This window comes from Chaetodon trifascialis, chromosome 6, assembly GCF_039877785.1.
Source record: "Chaetodon trifascialis isolate fChaTrf1 chromosome 6, fChaTrf1.hap1, whole genome shotgun sequence".
Taxonomy (NCBI): Eukaryota; Metazoa; Chordata; class Actinopteri; order Chaetodontiformes; family Chaetodontidae; genus Chaetodon; species Chaetodon trifascialis.
The window spans coordinates 10,544,396-10,567,601 of record NC_092061.1 but is presented as its reverse complement, the minus strand read 5'-3'; the positions used below and the strand labels follow the sequence as shown (position 1 = coordinate 10,567,601).

General features: G+C 41.8%; 1 protein-coding gene across 1 annotated transcript in view; it reads left to right on the top strand.

Moving 5' to 3' along the window:
- Positions 1-23,206, top strand: part of ntrk2a (neurotrophic tyrosine kinase, receptor, type 2a) — an 81,374-nt gene that overhangs the window by 43,364 nt on the left and 14,804 nt on the right. The window contains exons 14-17 of the mRNA XM_070963865.1: positions 11,239-11,427; positions 17,115-17,245; positions 22,395-22,567; positions 22,859-23,014. Coding sequence (XP_070819966.1) covers positions 11,239-11,427; positions 17,115-17,245; positions 22,395-22,567; positions 22,859-23,014 — 649 coding nt within the window. The remainder of the gene's footprint in view (positions 1-11,238; positions 11,428-17,114; positions 17,246-22,394; positions 22,568-22,858; positions 23,015-23,206) is intronic.

Sequence of the window (23,206 nt, the reverse complement as noted above, 5' to 3'; positions counted from 1 at the left end):
GTGGGGTGGCTCGGACACTAAGTATTGATGGGTTTATGGCAGGGCTTGAGACGAAGTATTCAGATCCTCTGCTCAAATAAAAGGAACAATATCCCACTGCAAAAGTGTTTATAGATGTTCTGAACTCGAAGATGAAAAGTCAGGGATCACAGAGAGGGATGAGGTGTGACATGATGTTTATTATATGGGGATAGCATTTTTCAGACTGTCTCTCCTGGAAGGTATCCAGGTGCCATTTGTTCACATGAAAAGCGAAGCTGACCAAGTGCTGCGTGATGTGGGCATGAATGTCAGATTCTTGACTGCACAAAGTTACAGTGGTGGAAGGTAACTAAGAACATTTGCTAAAGCACTGTACTGAAATTCACTGTGTACTTCTGCTCCACTACTCCACTTGACAACTATAATTACTATTTAACATTAAGAAAAAACAAAATACTGTAAGCTTGTGAAGTCAAATACATTGTTTAAGCTTAAACCTGTGGTTCCCAGCGTTTTTGGTTTGTGATCTTCTGCAGAAAAAGGCCCAATGGGGCTGTGTCATGTTTCAGGTGAGCTGTTAGCAGTTTCACCAAGGAGAACTTCTCGGCCTGCATCCAGCCGACCTCCCTCTGTGGCTCCAATGCTTTGAATAAAATGTCTCATTGACTTAAACATTTGTTCTGAACATAGTCGTAATTATGAATGCAAATGAGTTCTAGATTTAAACCACGTTGGCCCATAGCTGCCAGTACTTCCCCATAGGATGCTGATGGGTCCAAACATCTGTGGTTACTGCCATAAGAGAGTAACTTGAACCCTGGAAAGGTGGATTCTCATTTCACATGATCTCATGATCTCGTAATCTCACAAATCCAGCTGCCTCAAAAGGTAAATGTTTTGCAGAAAAACTAAGAATATTGGGATATAAGTTGTATTATTTCCAGTTCACTGAAGATTTATTAACAGTGTCAGGCTGAAGTTTGGTCTGAAAAACAAGAGCTGAGACGTGGCTCTGCTTTTCTTTTCATTTCGGAACTTAGCTGGTAATTTTCCTGCGATGATGGTCTGACATCACAGACTCAGAAACACAACAACAGTCATTTCTCCCACTTTAATGTCTTTCACTGTCCCTGCTTCTTGGTTTTCACATCTCTGAATCTCTGACCACCTCGCTCTGCTTTAAGAAGGAGGCACTGGTCTTCCAGTGTGTCATATGAGAAGGTGAATGTGGGTTGAATATTAAAAATGGAAAGGATCAGACTGAGGGGGGGGCTACGAGGAAGAAAGAGACACAGGACCATGTGGGAAAAAAACATGATGATGACGAAAGAAAGCGGGGTGGTAGACACGCGTGGAGATGAGAAAGGTGATACACGACGCGAGACGGGCACAGGGAGACGAGGAAATGTCTATTTTTACCGGTGGCTGGTAGAGAGAAAAGGGGAATGTGATAGGCCTCTGCATTAGGCCAAAGAGCAGGAAGAGGATTTTTGGCTTGTACAGGCAGATTCATGGACATTTACCTGCAGTGTAAAGGAAATTCTACCCATCTACCACATCCATCCCACGATTTCTCTGTCCTTTCTTCTTTGTTAGCTCTTTGCCTTCTTTCAGTGCATCATATTATCTATTCTGTCTCTGTATTTCCATTCTCTTTCGAATAGTTTGCTGTTTCATGTCAAATCTTTCTTTGCACGTTGGGAGGCGAGCCCCGGGTTTAGAAAAGGCAACAGTCGCTAGCTTTACAGTTCTCGTACCGCTCAGTTGAAGGTTGTTGTGATTGTTTCAGCTATTGACAGAGATTTTGAATGTGGTAACATGCAGATAGCAAAAGAGGAGAAGATGCCGACTGAAACACTGAAACAGTTGGCCAATGGCAGGCTTATACCAACAGCCTACTTCCTGTGAGTCAGACTGTATGTCTGTATATATCTTTGGGTTTTTGGCCAAACAAAACAAGACATTTTCAAATGTCATCTTGGGCTCTGGGAGGTTGTGATTTCACCATTGTTTATATTCAGATGTGCAGAGACTTGCTTTTTCCATGTTTTGATGACTAAATAAGCAATAGTTGGTCTACATCCTGATTGGTTCATGTGTATATGTGACATCACCCTTCGCCAGCTGACCCCTGCTTCATATCAAACCCTTGTTGCTAAGAAAGAGGTTGATTAGCGATTGCATTTTTCCTCTTTCCCTGTGTGTTTAGCCACTCCTCTGCTGCTCTTCTCTACCCTCTAAACTCTTCTCCCTCTTCTTCCACTGTCTCACCTCCTCTGTCTCTCTTTGTCCCTGCATCCCTCCGTCCCTCTTCCTCCCGGATCGATAGATTACTTCCTGTGTTCAGCAGGTTGACAGCACAGTTTAGAGACCACAGAGTTCGTGTTACCAGTCATCTGTGAGCGTGTGTGTGTGTGCGTGTGTGTGTGTGTGTGTGTGTGTGTGTGTGTGTGTGTGTGTGTGTGTGTGTGTGTGCTTGTTCGTACTGTGATAGGCTTAAGGGGTCACCGAGACCTTTGGGGTCAACAGTGGCAGTTGTCTTGTCTTTACCTTGAGGCCTGAGTGACTGCTCTGATTGCTGGCTGCTTAGATAAAACATTTGAAAGGTGCAGAATTAGATGGTTTACAGGTTTACGGAGTCAGGTACTAGTCATCAAACGGCAAAATTATTTCATGACAGCCAAAGTTTTGCATTTATGCCTGACACTGTCAACAATATCTCAAAAGTATCCGGTTCAGCTCTGGCTCACAGTATTCAGTCAGCAGCAAGAGCCAATATGGCTGCAGTAAATGTACCAACACCACCTAAAGATACCAAACAAGAGCCGAACACCTGCCTGTTCAATCTGTTGTTTTATCAACTTGTACCTGATAAGTAGGTTGTCCATCACCGCCTCTGATGCGTGTCTGAACCCCATTTTTCAACCAGTCTTGCACTCTGACATCACTGACTACCACCAATAAAGTAATCTCAAATCATGAAATCCAACATGATCTGCTAACAACTGTTCTCGCTGGCTGTTCCTCTCTGGGCATAAGACTACCACGCTGTTTTAACAGACTGACTGACAGGCCCTGATGTCCTTAAATCCCATAAAAGCCTCTCTACATCCATCGCCCAGGGCAGCGTGCAGCGGTAAATGGCTTCAGTTTGTCTGAGGTGTGCCCAGAGAGCCTAAATGAGATCAATACAGTCACTCACAGTCATTGTTTTAACTCGGCTCCTGCCATAAAACTCTTGCTCCACTCCAGGTCCCAAACCCTCAGGCTCCCACAGCAACGCTGGTTTCAAAGCATCAACTTAAAGAGCTGAAGAATTGACTTTCCACATGGAAATATTCATACCTGTGTAACACTGTGTGTGACTTACAATCATTGGCGCGTTCCTGTAGCTAAACCATCACCAATTTTCTTTTAAATGACTGTAAAATCTCTGAACCTGTGCAGAATGTGTCAGGTTTGCTTAATTACAGTTGATTGAATTGCCAGCACCCAAATCCTCCTACAATATATCCTGCTGGCAAAGTAGCAGAACAAGTATCAGCTGTATTTCTCATCTATAAGTTAGAAACATTATAGCAACAAGATGGGTGTCCAAAAACTGACAGAGTTTCTATTATCCTGTTGACATTTAAAGTGAAGAGATTTTCCTAGCTTCTCGACAAGGTTGTATAACTACTGTATGTAGACAAAATATCTCCAAGCGTTTAATTCCCAGCACTCAACATAAACCTCTAATGAAGCAGGCCGTGTAGAATAGAGGTTATAAATTTAACATTGTCATTATTCATGAACTGTGCCGTGTGTATTGTATGGCGGTATTGCCCAACCTCCTTAGACAGAAACAGCTGTTCAACCAGACACAGGGCCATTTGTCGCAGTACACAAACCTGATCAAGAATCACACCTACAGTAGTCCTTGAATGGCTCGTTCAAATGGAGCAGTGATAAGTATTTTCATGCTTTCATGCAACTTTCGTGCAAATTTCTCAGTTTTGGTCATCCTTCTTGTTGGTGAGAATAACATCGTACCCACCAAATACAAATCTGGGAACAGGGCAACATCACTACAGGTAACACTGAATTTAAGACGGAAATTTAATGTTGTTTTGATAACCTATCTGAACTGTTCACATCTTTAAATCTGGTTTGATTGGTGAACTTCTCTTTTCTTGCCCTGTTGGATTCTGGTGCAGCCATGTCATGAACATGCCATGTTCAAATCTTAATAACTTGTACTTTGGTGAATACAGTGCTGTCACAACTAATACGAATTTTGCAACCTTGCGAGGAAGCTGGATTCACGAGATCACATGAGATGACACAGAGACTCCATCTTGCCAGGCTTCAAGTTATGTATTTGCGTCCAGACCACAGTCGTTTTGGACCAATCAGTGTCCTTTGCGGTACTACTGACAGCTGGTCTAGATGTGACAATGGCGAGAGAAGCAACTCTTCATTTGAAACAACAATGGTGGCTCCTAAAGAGCTTAGCGTAGATGCTATAGCATTAGTTATGTTTGAACTGGAGAGTGTTTCTTCATTGAAAATGGAGCAAAGGAGCAAAGGAAGCACTCAGGATGTTTTCCATCTTCTCCCAACTGGCTTCAAAAAGAATTTCTCTCCCCTACAATATCATATGATTTACTGATCTGATTGGTTGAAGTTAGCCCATGATAGACGATGATAAACAGATGGTTTATCCAATTACCTGCCAAGTATTCTTTTAAAAAGTGCCTGTCCTTTCCCAAACACTTTCCATGGATGACTTCCCAGATGGATCCAAGGAGCAAACCATCTGGTATGTCAGGTTACAAATGATGGCAAAACTTAGCAAACAAGGCACAAATGTAATTAATTTACCTTTCTTTCAATCAAAATCCACATTCATACCACTGGACTGACGTCTCAGCACCATTAGCTGTTATTAAAAAGACAAACTGACTGAAACAATGACATAATTGCTGTTTTTAGTGCTGATCCTCCTGCCACCCGCCTCTCAGTCGTGACCTGAACTTTGAAGGCAAGGCAGTGTATTTTATTGACTGTTAACCCGGCGTCTTTCCACCAGACTGCGAGGAGCTTCAGTCTCCACCAGTTTAAACATTGGTTCCATGTCTATTAACAGTGTTGGGTCGTGACCTGACCCCACTTATACATTCACCTCTCCCGTCTCTCTCTCTTCCTCCCTCCACCTCCCAGCTCTACGTCTTTTCATCCCTTTTACCAAGTCACTCCCCATGGACTCTCTGCCACCTCCCTTTCTCACACACACACACACACACACACACACACACACACACACACACACACACACACACACACACACACACAGAGTCTTGTTGCCCCTCAGCTTAACGGTATTTCTAACGATCTGACCCCTGGACCTCTCTGTGTTAATGATCTTCAGCCCCTCCCAACACAACACAAACACACACACACACACACACACACACACACACACACACACACACACACACACACACACACACACACACACACACACACACACACACACACACACATACTGACAGACAATAACCTGAGCTCGTCATGTTTGTTCCTCCCCTTTGTTACGGTGAGATAAACTCAGAGTGGTAAACATCACAAGGAATTTTAAAACCTGAAACCAACTTCTTGAGTGCAGAATTTCTCCAGTGAGAGACATTTGGAAACCACGTCCTCTTTGAAGAGCTTGTTGTGTAGGACGCCAAAACGGCCGCCTCCCGTTTGGTAACGCTGATACAGATCTCAGTTTGAGGGGAAATGAAAAGCTTCCTGCGTGAATAAAATAAATAAAATGCACGACTCTGACAGGATTTACGATTAGCGGCAGCTGTCGACCAGTAGCCATGGCAACCACATGATCAGATCAAAATATTTCTAAATACTTTCAAAACACTTTCTGTCCTTTGGAGGTTTGAATGCAGTCAAGGCCAAAAATCAGTTCATGTGATTCCATTGATCTTCAACGTTTCAGTCCAGGTACACGTTCTGCTGCCCACTACCACCAATACAGCTACGACTATTACTTCTTCCACTACCACCACTAACATGACAACAATAATATTAACAACAACAACAACAACAACAACAACAACAACAACAATAATAATAATAATAATAATAAGGTTTTGTTAAAGCCCTGGCAGGTTGATGTGGTTTTCAAAAGGCACAAATGAGCTGTAATGTGTAAAAAACGAAGCACAGTCATGAGTTTTTTCAGAAAATTGTAAATAGCTTTAGTCCAAAGAGTGCAGAATATTTTTCAGTTCACTCCAAAATGTGTTTGGGATTCATCGTTTGCTCCCCTTTTATCACCCCTTAGGGTCCATTTATTCATTGGAAGCGATACATCATCATACAAGTCTGATCCTGGACACAGAGAGATGCTACTGGAAGATATTACAGCCAAACACACACACAGACACACATTCAGACCACATATAAGCATGCACATCTCCGCACACACACACACAAAAAACAAACCATTGTGCTCTCACTCTCATTCTCTCTCAAGGCCTTTTCTTCTTCACTGACACACACATGCCAGCTGGTTTCATCTCTCTCTCACACACACACACACACACACACACACACACACACACACACACACACACACACACACACACACACACACACACACACACACATACAAACAAACTCTGAGTTTCTCCCTCTCAATCAAGCCCTGTCAGCAGCACTACAGCCTGATTCGAGGCCAGGGACGAAGGAAATGAATGATGTCAACCACTGTTAAAATTCAGCAGAAGCAACCACATGAGAGGGAATACATCCACTGAGTTTGGTGCTCATGGGAAATCAATCTCAACCCATAATGTGATGTTTGCAGGCTTACGCTCATGTCTTGAAGGGGTCTTGAGAAGGACTGCGCTTCATGTTCACTCCCTGTGTGCGTGTGTGTGTGTGTGTGTGTGTGTGTGTGTGTGTGTGTGTGTGTGTGTGTGTGTGTGTGTGTGTAATTCTGAATAATGCTTCTGGTTCTATGCTGAGACCTGTGCTCTCGCTTGTCCCTCATGTTATTTTTCTTCTGACACACGCTGAAGAGCTGATGAAAGACTAGTACTAGATGGAAGCATCCAATTATGCTCTTTGAGAGAGCCTTACACACACACACACACACACACACACACACACACACACACACACACACACACACACACACACACACACACACACGTTGTGTTTATATCACTTGTGGGGACATTACATAGACTTCCATTCATTTCCTGGAGCCTTACCCTTACCCTAACCCTAACCATAACCACTATCTGCCTATTCCTAACCCTGCATTTTGTCCCCATAAGGGAGGTCAGTCCCCACAATGTGACTGTGTAAACAGATTTTTGTCCCCACAACGTGATAAATACCTGTTCACACACACACACACACACACACACACACACACACACACACACACACACACACACACACACACACACACACACACACATTCTCTCGTCCAAATCAAATAGTTCACACCCCTAAATCAGAGAAGAATGCATAAATAAGATGATATTATAGAGTTAGAAGCTTGAAATAGACAATCACTCACAAGCATTTATTCATGTACTTGTAGGACAATGCACTGAAAAGCAGTCATTTGCTCACCCGCTCCATGCGCCTGAGAGATTAATATCATTTACAGGCATTGCTGGTTATTATTAAGTTATTTCGTGTGTGAGCATCGGAAGCTCTTTCTGAGAGTAATTTCAAATAGCATTGCGATTACAGGCGCACAAAAATAAAGACCTGGATGTGATGACAGAAAACAAGAAGGGAGCGACAAAGTCGTCGGGGTCATAACCCATAAAAATGTCCGCACTTTGGCAAGTCTCACATTAGTAACCTTATGTGCTTGTTTGCTATCAGGGCAGAAGCAAACACATGCACTCTCATGCTTACATGAGCAGATACAAAGTTTTCTACTTTCCATGGTGTTTTCTGATTGGAAGACATTATTTCCTTGTGCCTTCCATAATAGTTACAAATCACTTGGGTGTGGGCCGCTGGCTTCTGGTCACTGCCTTCTTATCTCACCTGGGCTACACTCCCACTGAACAAAGCCACAGCAAAATAAGAAAAGCGTAGTGAACCTTTAAGGTGAAACGAACATTGCTTTGCAGAGGGAATCGAACATTTGTCTCCTCTGTCACAATCCAACATTTTGTCGACCCATCCACTTCATCGTTTGACTTCGTCGCTCCGTAATAATGTCACTTGACTTCCTCCTTTGCTCCTGACACAATTACTACAGCAGCTCAAGGCTATTCGACAATTGATGTAAATAGATGTAGTTTTTGAACACCCGTTGAAACAAGTGATGCTGTCATTTCGTCTTGGGAGGACAGCAATTTGGAAAGCTGCAAAACATTGTGTGAGCCTCTCAATTAGGAGTGGTTCTTCTCAGTATTGTATATAAGCTGCTGGGATCAACCACCAAAAAACAATGAGCAGAAAGCAACTAAGCTGCAATGAAACACAGTGCTGGTCCTCAGTGGGTTTTGGTAGCGAGCGTTCGACATCACAGGGAGTCGGAGTCAAAGTTTTGATGTTATGAAGTAGCAGAGATATTTAAAAAAAGTCCTCTTCTTCTATGTAAATGAAGGCTGAAAATAATTAGAGGCAAAGCATTCTGAGTTTGACGAATCAAATAGGTAACTTACAAACTTACACAGATACTTTACATCATCAAAAAGTATATTTGAAGAGCGAGGTCTGTGGATTTGTCCTCCCATCACTTGAACTGCGGTAAAATGGCCAGTTCCAACAGCAGAAACAGCAACCAGTAGTGCTTTAAACCTACATATGAGCATGTGGATATTATTTTAAGACATCCTTAGAAAACGTGTGAGCAAATCCTTTAAGTTCGTAGGTATTAAATGGAGAGATTCCACTTTGGGGTTGAAGTTAAAACCCACACAGCTTTGTTCCAAAGCTTTTAGCAGCTTTGTTTCTGCTTTTGTGTTCATATTTATGTGAGAGAAAGTGAGCGTTGATGTGTGTTTAGTGAAACGGTGTGTGTGAGAGAAAAGCTGACATTGTTTGCGCTGGCACTCGACGTAAAGACAAAGAGAATTAGCAGCAGTGTCACAAAGGTGTGCTGCAAGCGACAAACTTGTGAACATGGAATCAGCTTCATGGGCCGTTTTCATTGTCTTCATTAGAAACTAATAACACCTCGGCTTTGTTACCAAAACAAACCATTTTTCTGTAAGAAGGTTGGGCTCGGTGTGTGACTCACGCCATCCCACCTCTCTTCTGTTTGCAGCGTCTTGCTTCATGCTTCATGCTGTTACCACATTTTAGCTTTTAGAAATGTCTGTTGTATGAAACATGAATTTTAATGCCTTGTGTTTTCTAACTTGGACTGAGTGACTGACAGAATTCGGAGTTTTGATATAGAAAAACTTATTCTCCGGAGACTTTTCCCACCAGACAATAGTGGTATAACAACTGAGAGCACTGAATCTGGATTTCCTTCTTGGTTTTTACTCTACCAGGTTCCTGGATTACCGGCATTTGTCTTTTTGAAGGCATACATTAATTCCCTCGGTTACCCTCCAGCTTTGTAGAAATGCGCTTTCATCTCTCTCTTTCTTTGACTTCATCATTAAATGCTGCAGAGCCTGACCTAAAAAATAACCCAGAAGTCAAACATGAAAACAACCACAGTTGACAAAGCACCTCGTGCTACAGGCTTGGCCCTCTAATGGGACTCTTACGGGCTCATTTTCCACACACGGAAATTTGCAAATTTGTTCTCATTCAAACACAATGACCCAAGTCAACACTATGGGAGCTGCTACCTATCTTACATGCTCCTAATCCACATATCTGAGACACAGTAACACACTCTATCTTTGTCAGATGCTATTGTCAGTCCTCTTCTGTCTTCTTACAGCGCTGTTGCATATTAAATGCATATGTATTGATCAGTGCAATAGGGCTGATGGTCAGCATGAGAGGCTACCTCCCCCTAACTCAGTTTTGCAAGAGAGGGATGATGAGGGCATGGCAGGTCAGTCCTGACAGTAATTAGTTGTGTCAGTGTCATGGTAGGAGGAGCACCTGAGAGCTGTGGTTGAGTGATACGCCTGAGTGAAATACAATACGGGGGTGTTTGGACTGAAAACAGCCCATCATTAAAAAATGCTGCATTGTTGGGGGCGTGCGTTTATGGTACCATTAAGACGTGAAATATGATCCAGGTAGTCATCTTGTGTCCATGAGTCTGATGAATTATGAGCCCTAAAAACACTGCTTATAAACACAAGTTATTACATCATGACTATTTATAGCTATATTATCTTTCATCACGACAGTCACCAGCTAAAATAGCTACGTGGTGCCTTGTTGGATGAAATTGCATTTTTTCCCATAGCATCAACAGAGAGGCCGTTATTCTGCTTGAAACCAACTAGTTTGCACTGTAATAATACTGTAATACTGTAATAACTGTAATAATCAATCAGATGGGGAGACGAATGAACGCTTCGTTTCTTCAGGCTTTCATGTTGCACTCCTTTCTACATACAACATGTGGCAGAAGTAGACAAAAGACTGAAAAAGACAACTTACAGGGACATTCAAATCCTGCATGCTTTCTAACCTCATACAGCTGACTAATCACTAATCATTTGCTGCACCTTTAAGACAAAGCTAGAGAAATGCAGGAGCACTTTAGACTAATCAGCATCAGAATCGGCATCAGAATCGGCTTTACTGGCCAAGTGCATGTGCACATACAAGGAATGTGACTCCGGTTTAAACATTGCATTCAATGTACTTGCACAAGAAAACAGGACATACAGCTCAATGAGGTTCCTCCTGACTGTATCATATCAGAGAGAGACATCTCAAAACATGACAAATAAACAAAAGCAAAGCAAAGTACTAGAGAGCTCAGCACTGAGGCATCTGTGGCGCCATCTTGGATCAAAGTTATGTAGCAACAAATCTGACTGTGTTGAGGTTGTAAAAATGTAATTGACGTCTCTGTCGCCTTCTTTTAGATGTCTACTGTGACCAATAATAACAGCTTCACCTCCTCACTTTATGATCTCGTCCTCAACCTCTGCTAACAACTGATAGGAGTTGAACTAATTCTCTTGTTTCCTTAAATTGTTAACATGTCTGCTGTGCGTGTGGAAATGTTTTTCCCTCCATGCTTGTAAAGATAAGATAAACCCTCTGGACTCAGCCGTGCTTATCTCCCTCTCTGTGCTCTCTCAGGACCGTCCTCAGTGATCAGCAACGATGATGACTCTGCCTCTCCTCTTCATCATGTCTCGAACGGCAGCAACACCCCTTCCTCCTCAGAGATGGGCCCCGACGCGGTAATCATCGGCATGACCAAGATCCCCGTGATAGAAAACCCTCAGTACTTCAGGAGCACAAACAGCCTCCTGAAAACTGACACGTGTGAGTACAAACCTCTGTTACCTTTACCGTGTGCCCAAATGAAATAATTGTTCAATCCATTATGAGCTACTCTCCAAAGTATTCAAGGTAACTGCGCTCGTGTGATACTCGGACAAACATCTTTCCTGCTGTCATGGCAATGACCTTGGAGCTGCTGAGGCAGAAGTAGGAAATATAAAGGTCCTTTTTATGCAAGGGTGTGTATCTGTGTGTGTTCATGCACTCCAATATATGTTGAGCAAAAATCCATTCAGAAATTTCCTCGTGTGAATCGTACTTTATGAGAGCCGGCGACGGCAAAACATGAGTCTGTGAGCCACCACAGGTAGAAGTATTTTTCTCAGAGGGTGACCAGCGGCAATTTATCTAAAAAGAAAAACATGTATACAGCCCAAATTCAACAAAGCGAGGAGAGACAGACAGGCAAATTGGTCAAAGGAGGTGGGAAGGAGGAAAATGCAAACAGAAATAGAAGAGAAACACGAGGAGAATCGAAGAACAAGAGAGCAACAGTCAAATAGACAGACAGAGAGTACACGGGGTTATTGACCCGCTCCATCAACATGACATTATGATTATTGGCAAGTAATAAAAGCTTCTCCAGGCTTTGGCCTTGTGTTGCAGTAAATTATGGAGCTGTGTGTGCGTGCGTGCGTGCGTGCGTGCGTGCGTGCGTGCGTGCGTGCGTGCATGTGCACGCACCATCAGGCGCGTAAGGGCAAGGTATAGGATGTATAATGACGGAGGGGTTGGGGCTTGACCCCTCAGTCCTGTGATATAACTAAAAGATAGACAGGGATTTACAGCCTGAAGACAAGAATGAAAGCGCAGAGGATCAATGAAAGCCAATAACGTTCTCTTGTGTGTGCGTATATGCCTGCATGCGTGTTTCTAATATATTACAGCCATTACAACTATTACTCTGTGCGCTTCTTTGACTCAGACAGGCAGCATAAACACTGAAAGTATCTGACCGATTATTTGGCACTGTGCCTTTTCAGACCCGTACAATAGCTTTTAATGGAGACAAGTTTGGCAAAGTGGCTCTAGGGCGCATGCCAAGAACTGAACTCTTTTTAAACAATGGCCTTAACTAGCTTGTGGCCTGTAATATTGGATACAGGAATCTGTGGCAAGTACACATCTCCCCTTAAAAGATGGCACAGGTCTCCTCTTGGCAGCACAAACTCTGCAGAGATGATGGATCCATGTGTAATTATGGGAACTGTTAGCTGTGCTGCAAATGCTTCAGTTGTGCTTCTTACCTCTGAAGTGAAAACCTCATTAACAATAATAACATCAGAGGAGTTAGCAATGTGGGAAAGTGTGTCACATGGATTATTAAAGAGTTACAGTCACCCCTGGATTTTGTTTCCCGTATATTACACATACAGTTTGTTAGCATGCATGTCAAGTAACTGGAGCAGGGCTATAATGAGGACTGTAGAAATACTGAGGTTATGAATCCATACCTCACCAGCAACCTCATCCAGAAACCCTCCAGAAAGTCTCTAACCTTCCTTTTAATTATTTGAATTTTTGTTCTTTTTGTCCTTAATTTATTTGGTTAGGTGTTCGCGTTTGATTGCTGCTGATAAACTGAACTGAAATGTTAAAGGTTACATTTTCTCAATCTTCTAAATGTTGTATTTAAATGTGTTCATTATTTGATTGGTTTTAAAGGAATAGTTTGACATTTTGGAAATGCATTTATTTGCTTCCTTGCTGAGAGTTAGATGAAAAGATTAACACCACTCTCAAGCCTGCATGTAAATATGAAGTTACTCTAAGCAGCTACTTAGCTTAGCACAAAGACAGGGAACAGGAGGAAGCAGCTAGCCCATCTCTGTCTGATGACAACACAATCCACCCACCAACACTTCTAAACGACACATGCTCATTTTAATGAGTTTTATGCCAGACCTTTTTTAGGCCAGGCGTGATAACTAGCTGGCTAGCCGTTTCCAATCTTTGTGTTAAACTATGCTAACTGGCTGCTAACACTAGCTACATAGTTACATGAGAGTGATATCAATCTAACAGAGGCATGAAAGTAACTACCAATATCACCAAAATGTCAAATTGTTCCTTACAGGACTTAAAGTTGCTCGCTGAAAACTGTTTTTCTGAACTCATGATATGTGGATGTTTTAGAGATAGGTGGTTCCAACAGGACAGCGACACTACAAACAAATGACGATCTTATCACTGCTGTAGATTAAACTACCCAAAACTACATAAGGTTGTTCAAATTAGCTCAACATTAACAACTTCAGCAGTAATATTCATTCAAAAACATCAGATGTGATAATAAAACACTCACAGGGGCCATTTTTCTTAACTAATATTTTTATTGTTTGCTATTTTAAGTAAATTTTGCTGAAAGTAATTTATTTTACTTTGCACTTTTTCACACTGCTGTATTACTTTTACTTCAAGTAAAGGATCTGAGTGCGTTGTAAACATGTTCAAGGTTGAAAAAATGTGAAAAAATGTTGAGAAAATTCTGAGGGAAAATGCAGCAGACTTGACCTCAATGTCAAGTAACTCCAGCCCTGCACCCTGAAGGGAGAAACGTTTCTTTCGCTGTCTTTGTTATGTTACTCCTTCCTCTTGGCTGATCATAGAGTATCTCTCAATTTTTCCACCGTTTCCATCCTAGCAGATATTTTGCTGTATCTAGGGAATGAGGATTAACATTGTTCAGGAAAATGTTATTTGTAAGTCAACACGTACGTACACAACTTGAAAACACCCATTTACACGGGCACACGCACACACGCGCGCACACACACACACTCTTACACGTTGAGCTTATGAAAATTTAGGTCACAATTAGCTACACCTCCTGACAGGAGGGGGGAAGTGGTAGCTGACTAGAGGGAGGTGTAGTGGAAAAGAAAAGGAAAAGTTAGAGTCATGACATTAATCACTTGAGGAATTTGATGGAGAAAAGGCTTGAAGGTCCTGTTTTCAAAGCATGGAAGAAGAGGCAGATGGCAAACGGGCAATAATTATGGCTGCACAGGGAGAATGTGAAGCGACTGGATGACGAAGGAAATGGACAGATGGAAAAAGATGGGAGAGGAGGTGGTTGATGGGAAATATTATCCCTCTTGATGTTAATGTTGTAAGCGCTGTCATAAACAAGTGATGGAAAAAGACTGATGGAGCAACAGAATGGGGAAGAACATGTGCCGAGATGCTAATGTTTGAAGGGTGTTGATTAAAAAGTGATAAGTTTAGCAGCTGAGGGGAATGGCAATAGGGAGAAATGAATGATGGAACAGAGGGATGCTAAATAAGGAAAGTGAGAGTAAGATAATGAGACTGGATGGAGCGATGCTAAATGAGGGAAAATGAGCGAATACGATAGGCATGGAAAACGGGTACTAATTAAGAAAAACATCAGAGAATAAGAGTGCAAAGTTTGGTAAATGGGGAATAATATTTCTGTAGATCTTAATTAAGGATACTGATTGAGGAGAAGAGGGGTGATGTGCAGCACCGCACATAGAGATACAGTTGAATACTGAAAGCGGGGTGGAAGAAGGAGTGCGAAACGGGCAAAAGCAGACAGCTGGGAAGCTGAATTCATGAAAAATCTGAGGCCATGAAAAAATAAAAAAGAAAATAACTTAATTTTGAAAGTTCTTGATTGCTATGTGCAGCAATTATGGAAAAATATTGAATATATGAATGCAAAATTAGAGGCAATGACATAAATCTAACAATGAAGACTTTTTGTGAGAAAAACACTGTATCTTCACAAAAACAAAAAAAGAGCAACAGGGGAAGATTTGGTCTGCACACATCAGTTTATCTGCTATTTGAGGGTGTTAATTAAGGAGAAGTGGTGCGAGGCGTTTTCATTAGTGAGTACTTATGACACAGCCACAGTAGGAAATGGTTTGGTGAGGTTATTAGCTGTTTAAGTGGTGGGTGGCTGTCTTGTGGGGATGTGGGTTTATCGTATGCTGCTGCTGCTGCCGCTGCACGGGGAGTTGTGGCTGCACTGACATCTGTGACCCACTGCAACTGAGTTTCAGGAGGAGACAATGGATGTGAACACTGACTTTTTTAGCACTGCATTTCTATGGTGCGACCGTAAACAAACGAGGAAACGTTTCTCTGAATGGATTTAAAATGTCTGTATACTGAGCAAATCTGCAGACTGTCCAGTGACAAAGCTGAACGTTCAGCCTCTCAAACACTCGGAGAAAGATCTTCATCAGGGTTAAACATGAAAGTCAACTGTAGCACGAGACATGACTTTCCCTAACTTTGACTAAACACCTGAGGATGTGACAAAAGCATGCAAACTCCAATATCCATTAATTTTTTTCCTTAATGATGTTTTGTTTTTTTATTGTGCGCTCAAGGGAATATCAATGAAACGAGTGTTGGTTTATTCATTTTAAGAATGTTGTTTATCTGTTTTTTGCAAATGAACTCTTATTTGGAAAAACTAATTAGAAGTACACACACACACACACACACTCACACACACACACAGATTAGGTTTTCATCACCGTTGGGTACGTTACATGGACTTACATTCATTTCCTGGACACTTACCCTAACCACAACCATAACCACTACTGGCCTAAACCGAACCTTAACCCAAGTCTACACCCTAAAACTTAATGAGTTACATTATGGGGACCTGCATTTTGTCCCTACATAGACATTTTACATTAGAGAGTGAGAGAGTTTCTTTTCACTCTCTGTCTAATATTGGGTTAAGGTGGACCTCAGTAGCTTACACTGTAGATCGATGCAGCTTCTGAGAGTCAAGCTGGGCTTTAATGTGATATTCTGAGTGGACAGCTTTTCTTCAAATGCGCCTCTTAATTACATCACCGATAAATCTCAGCTCTTGGTGTCCTGTGTGTGTGTGTGTGTGTGGTGTGTGTGTAAGAAACCCCCATGTGCATACATTACAGGATAATTCATGTTCCTTCACATGCAGACAGCTGCACATACAATGCGGCCCGCAGTGATAAAGTCATAGCTTAGCGAGGTTATAGTAAGGGCACCACGCTGTTAATCATTCTGTAGAATAAAACCTTTCATCATCACCATGGTGAGATGCCAAATTTTCTTAAGATCAGCTGGCATGGAGTTACAAGTTACTTAGCAACAGAAAGCAGGTTTTTCAGCTCTGATCCAACTGTGGGAGCAGAAGGCAGGGAGAGATTTACAACACTGTTAAAACTGGATCAAATTAGTGGAGGAAAACAGTGGATTTGCTTTACTGTAGCATTCACAAGATGTATGTACAATAAAATATTTCTGCAACAGAAAAATAACTACTATTAAATACTGTAATGATTCTCCATCTGACAGTTTACTTACTGTAGGTAATGAACAGGGGAAAATATGCCCCTGAGAAAAGAGCTATATGTTAACAGAGCGTGTCAAAAATGATGAAATCCCAGCTTAAATCAGTAAAAGTTGTGTGGTAGTTTTGCTTTGGTACAATCAGACAGATAAAACCACTCATGAACTGAACTGATTGATGAAGATGACGCATGGTATAATCAAAGTTTAATAACTCAGGTCTGTTTGACGTAATGCCTCAACATCAGGCATCTTGTTTCTTTGACCTCATGTGAACTACATCCTAAACCACACCAGCCACAATTTAAATGGAATCTTCCTTGTCTTTTCTGTCTTTCCAACAGTCGTCCAGCATATTAAGAGACACAACATCGTGCTGAAGAGAGAGCTGGGAGAGGGAGCCTTCGGAAAAGTCTTCCTGGCTGAGTGTTACAACCTCTCGCCTGACCAGGAGAAAATACTGGTGGCTGTCAAGGTAATTATGCAGTATAACGATTGTGAAAACATGCAGTCTGCATTATAAAGAAGGTGAGGAGTCTGGTTTCAGACTTAGATATTTTGAAAATCCAAGCTCCTTCAGAATGATTGGTGGCACCAAAATAAAGCTCATAATGTCATTACTGAAGGTGAAGTTATTGCTTTTATCTACTGTGTTTTGCAATAAGATTTGATACCAGAAATCCATCTGAAATATTGAAAAGATTACAGCAGATCATCTTATGTTCCTGAAATGGATACATAGCATTCTCCTTCGTACGGCTGTCTGTACAGCCTTCAGACTGCGTGCTTGCCACCTCCTCTGCTGCCTCCTCTGCTACTGTTAGCAAGTCGTCGCTATCAACAGTTTCTCTTCAAGCAAAAGGTGGATTACACTCAAACCGCTGTCTTCCGGGGTCAAATTGAACGGTTTCCTCCCACCACGTCTATCCGTCCATCCATCTCCCCATCAAGGATGCTTACTCTCCTGGTCTGCGGTGAAACAGGATCCGATTGGTGAAGAACTTCTCATTAACAATACATGACCTGTGAGAGACCCTCCGTTCTCTCTGCCCTCCTTCATCCCTCCACTTCCCGTCTTCCACCTCCAACTCTCACCTGCAGCACTTTTTCTCTCTCCTCTGCACTTCTTCTTCCTGCTACTTTCTGCTTCTCAAATCCTCCACCTTCTTCTCTCTTCCTACACCTCCTGTTTCCTTCCGGCTTAGCTCTAAACCGCTTGCTGGCCCTGATGGTTGCTGCCAGCTTAGCTTCAACTCAGTCTGAGCACTCTGTAAAAATATGCACCTGATATCCCGGGAAGTAGAGTTCTTGGTTGTAGAGCAAGATGCTGTGTTACTGACTGCATGTCAAATCTAGTAAAACATTATATAATTTGCATTTAACTTACACTAAAAAAAATAGGTGTGGTGGCACATGGACGGATGCAGATGAATCATTTAATCATTACAGTCACTGCATTGATTTAACGCTCTCTGTTCATCAGATTTTTTTTCAATTAGCTAATGTACCACCTGCTTATAGCGCACTCTTCCTGCTCATCCTCGTCTTTTTGTCAGCTAGCGTGACTCACTGTTTCCCTTCGCTTGTCTTTTCCTCCTCCTCGATGCTGCACCAACTAAGGGAAGATGCTTTCACTTCTCCTTGATTAAAGGGTTGGTTCACCCAAATTACGACAAGAACGACAAGGAGCGATTTCTTTGGTAGGAAGTGCAGGAGGTCGTTTCATTCAAACTGGCTGTATTTACCATCAATGTATTTTTACACGCGTTTTGAAGTATTGCATTACAGTAGGTCGCAGAAATGTCCTCAATTTGACTTAAGTTTTTATGCTCACTAGAGGTAAGCTGACACAGCGAACATTTAACTCCAATGACAGATCAGCTGTTTCTGCTCCAAGAGGAAAAGGAAGAAGAAGGAGCTGTTTCCGCAGATTAAACGTCTCCTCATCACCCTGCACAAATTTGTTGTAACCTTCCACACATTAATAGATGAAACAAACACAAATGTCATTTTTTCCCGTTTTCTACATTTTTTTGTGCCTTTTGAAGTTTGTCTTCTTGCGCCCTCCTCCTCCTCCGTAATGGCATAATGGTTTTCCAGCTGGAATTGCTTCTCTTGATGACCCAACTCCTAATAATCACATAGGGTGGTAGATGGAAAAAAAACATTCAGCTGCATTTTATTTTGCTGATTTTCTCAAATTTGGTTAAATTTTCCAATACATTTGGATGGAAACCCAGCTCCTAATCCATTTTCCACCAATTTAGCTGTAGTTCCTGAACCAGTTCTGTTCGGGATTCTTGGAACTTTGGTGCTCTCCGTTGAACCAGCCCATGTTTCCACCAGTTTTGAGCAGAACCGGTATAAGCAATCAAATGAAGGGCATTACATAATGCACAACAGGCAGATCGCATTGATTACCTACAAGCTTTTGTTCTGTTATTAAGGACCCACTGTGAAAATAAAAAGACAAAGGAGACTATTCCATGCAAGACGAATGGACCTTTTCATCCACTCTTTCCAACCTGTGGTATACCAGACATCCCCTGATATCATCAGGGTTCACATTTCAGGTCAAGGAAAATTTTTTTTGTTTTTTTTTGTGGTTCCAGCTGTGAACCAGCTTCTCAGGTGCTGAAACAATTTATTTTTGGTCAAAATGCTCCAAAATGAGGTGCACGAACCCGTGTCACGTGTAACAGAACCCATTCAATGTTGGTGGAAAAGGGGTAAATGAGGTCTCTGGGTAATCCAGAACAACTGAGACATTATTTCTGGAAGGAGAGTTACTGTTAAATTTTAAATTTTCAGAGACAGATTTCAGACAACTAAAGCCAAACTTTACACATTGATATGGTATCAAATGGGCAGTTGGTATAATGAACGCATGTTTCTACAGAAAAAGCTGCTTTCATTGGTCACTCTGATCATGAATTCTTGTACACGGATTAGAATTTTCTTTTGTTGATGTTCTGAAAGTTCACAGAAAATTTGTGCAACATTTTGATGGAAATACAGTACATTAACAATGTTCATGAAGATGTGTCACCAGTGCAACTTGTTTCTCAAATACAAATGTTGGGATGTGATATGAAACAACACAATGCAAACAAACAAACTCAGCTTGCTGACAATGGTTGTACAAAGTGTTCCTGAGCTCATGATAACATCAGGGCTGCCCAGAAATGGCCTGACACAAAGTCATATAATATATTTATATGTTACAGTACAATAGAAGTTTGTTTTTGGCACATGGCCCATTATTAGGCTTCAGTTTTGGCTCTTTAAGTGAAAATGTTTGAGCACCCCTGCTTTATACAATCATGTGCCAATCACATTATCACAAATTGTCTGACTGTATTGATGTTTTATAACAGCATCACAACTTGTTTGGAATCAGGGTTGTATTTTGAGGTGCACTTTCCCTTTAAATACCCCCCCCCCCCCACCCCTGCACAAGAGCACATTGTTCCTCATGTGCATACTGTACTTACGTTGCACTCTGTCATGCATGCTACATTACTGAAACATGTTCTCCCCTCTCACAAAAACCTACACTCACTAATAGACCTTAATGGTCCTGGATTTAGAGTCAGCTATCAATCAGCCAGTCAGCCATAGTACAGAAGCAAGTTTTACTGTTGCTGTATATTACTGTATACACTGAGGAGCCATCAAACACTGACTCAGTTTAACACTAACTGATACACATAAAAATATAGACGAGCCTCTACATACACACTTACAGTACACTCCTGCATGCCATCAGTCATAAACATCTAGCACTTTCAATAATGTTGCCTTCACACATGTAAAAGTGAGTCACTACATTTCCGAGCTAGAGGTTGTTGATTGCTTTTTATTTGTCCAGGGACCTGAATGTGTGCGCATGCCGGATGACTAACAGAGCAATATTATGGCTTTTAGCCTGGGAATTAATGCAGCATTGAGTTCAGAGACTCAGAGCGTCACACTTAGATGTTTGTGGCTCACAGCCAAGTCTCTGCTCCCTAACTGTCCTCAATTCGACAAGAATATGGTTTGCCCAGTCCATGGATGAATGTTTGTTGCAGCTCTTTGACACTGCACAGTTCAGTTAGTCGATTGAGGCCAATAGTGGACTGCACGTGTTCGCCAGGAAAGAAACTATTTTGTTTTTCTTTTTGTTTGAATCAGATTTTGCATTCCTGCTCCATTTATAGTTAATAAACCATTTACTAAATACTTTACAGATAAGTTCTAACAATGCAATCATAGTCCAGGTTGCCAGGTTGGGACAGGAGTTTATGCTCGTACAGTACGACACAAGCTTTGTCTTTTTAGCTTTTTATTCAATCAAGATGACCAATGAATTGACTACTAATCTGACATTCATTACAGATTACCAGTGTTCAAAACTGCATTGTTACAAAATTCAAGGGATAAAAATGGGGGATGAAAGGGATGTTTCACAACCCAGCAACCCAAAAGCTGTTCTTCTTGATGGCTTTCATTGCCATTAGAAAGGCTGTATTAATGTTTTTGTAATCATTACCACACATATCCTGGAGCGGAGGGCTTCTCTTACTTTTAACAAGAAATGTAGCTGAAACTGAAAGCTCTAACTATGACAGGTCGTTACTCTCAGCATGTGAGGGCTCAGCAGAGGGAAGTCAGCCCAGGTTTTCCCATATGTGTCCGATATCGAGTTTAAACTGAGATCTGGGCTGTGGCCTTTCATACTGCATCCATACGGTAATAAACCACCATATAACCATCATAGTAGCATCGCATTACATCCTGTAATGTACATGACCAAGCCTTTGTTTCATGATACATGATTGGTTGAATGTGGGTGGGTGGAGTTACAGTCTGTCTCATTTTCTGGTGTGTCAGCGTTACCGCAGCAAGGTCGCGGGTCATTTCCTTCTTCCTGAGCTTTCTTTGCGACTTCTCCGTGTCCTTTAAAACAGGAGTAACAGGAGCTTCTATCTGTTAGTACACAGACAGACATGCAAACACACACACACACACACACACACACAAAAGTTGGAAAGCGAACGTATATCCATATCATATCCTGTAGGACGGCAATAAATTATTCATGTATGACAAGTGGAATCTATATTTTTCTTTTTTTGATGTGAAATGAATGCAGACCTTGAATCTCTTTCATTTCCTGACCCCCCCCCCCACTCTCTCTCTTTCTTACACACACATTCTTTTTCTGTCTCTGTCGCAGATGCTTGTGTTACACAACCTCCCCGACACATTTCCTGATTCATGGAAACAAGACAATGATTAGTTTCAAAAGGAACCAGGGAGCATAATGAATGTAAACAGTGCCATACTTCGTAATGGCTTGCATTAATATAAAATGTCTCCATTTATTCCTGCGCTGCCATTGTAACAGTCCTTGCTCGGTGCCAGTAATTTCACACTTTGTGTGCCTAGTTGCTGTAACTCACTTTTACAAGGCAAGACACTTACATTTTTTTTTCTTTAGTGGACTTCAGCCAAATAAATTGGAGCAGTCTCGGTGCAGTGTGAAAATGACTAATTGGCAATGGCGCACGTGGCATAACGTCTGAGTTTTTCATTTGTCAGTTTATTAAAATGTCACTTCTGTGTGTGTGTGTGTGCAGACACTTAAAGAGGCCAGTGAAAATGCCAGGAAGGACTTCCACCGTGAGGCCGAGCTGCTGACCAACCTTCAACATGAACACATTGTCACTTTCTATGGAGTCTGCGTGGAGAGCGACCCTCTCATCATGGTGTTTGAGTACATGAAACACGGAGACCTCAACAAGTTCCTCAGGCACGTTGCTTTTTTAAAAATCCCTTCAAAATGGTAGCTGTTTGGTGAAGAATTTCTATTTCTCTAGGAATCAACAGACAAAGTAGTTTGCAAAGAAGAAATTGAATCTGCTATTTGGTAAAAAAAAAAAAAAAATCCGTCTTTATCTTAATGTAAATGTTCTCTCTTAGAGCTCCAGATGTATTCTTTCATATGGATTATAATACAAGGCCGATAGCTAGCAACGCTGCACAGGCAACAAACAATAAGCAGGCTCACTGAGCTGACTGCTTTCCACCTGTTTCCTCACAGGGCTCACGGTCCAGATGCAGTTCTGATGGCGGAGGGCCAGACCACCAGACCTGTGGAGCTGACCCAGTCTCAGATGCTGCACATCGCCCAACAGATAGCATCTGGCATGGTCTACCTGGCATCACAGCACTTTGTGCACCGCGACCTGGCCACCAGGTTTGTCATTTACTGGATTTCACTGTCAAAGCTGTCACATTCAAGGGAATTCATTCAGATCCTTCTACCTTTTGTGGAATACAGATTATGACAAAGTTGAAACATGTTTTTTTGCAAAGGTATTAAAATACTGTTAATGAATCGTGTTTCCTTTGGTCGTCTGAGATTTCTGCATTAGGTTAGACTACAGCT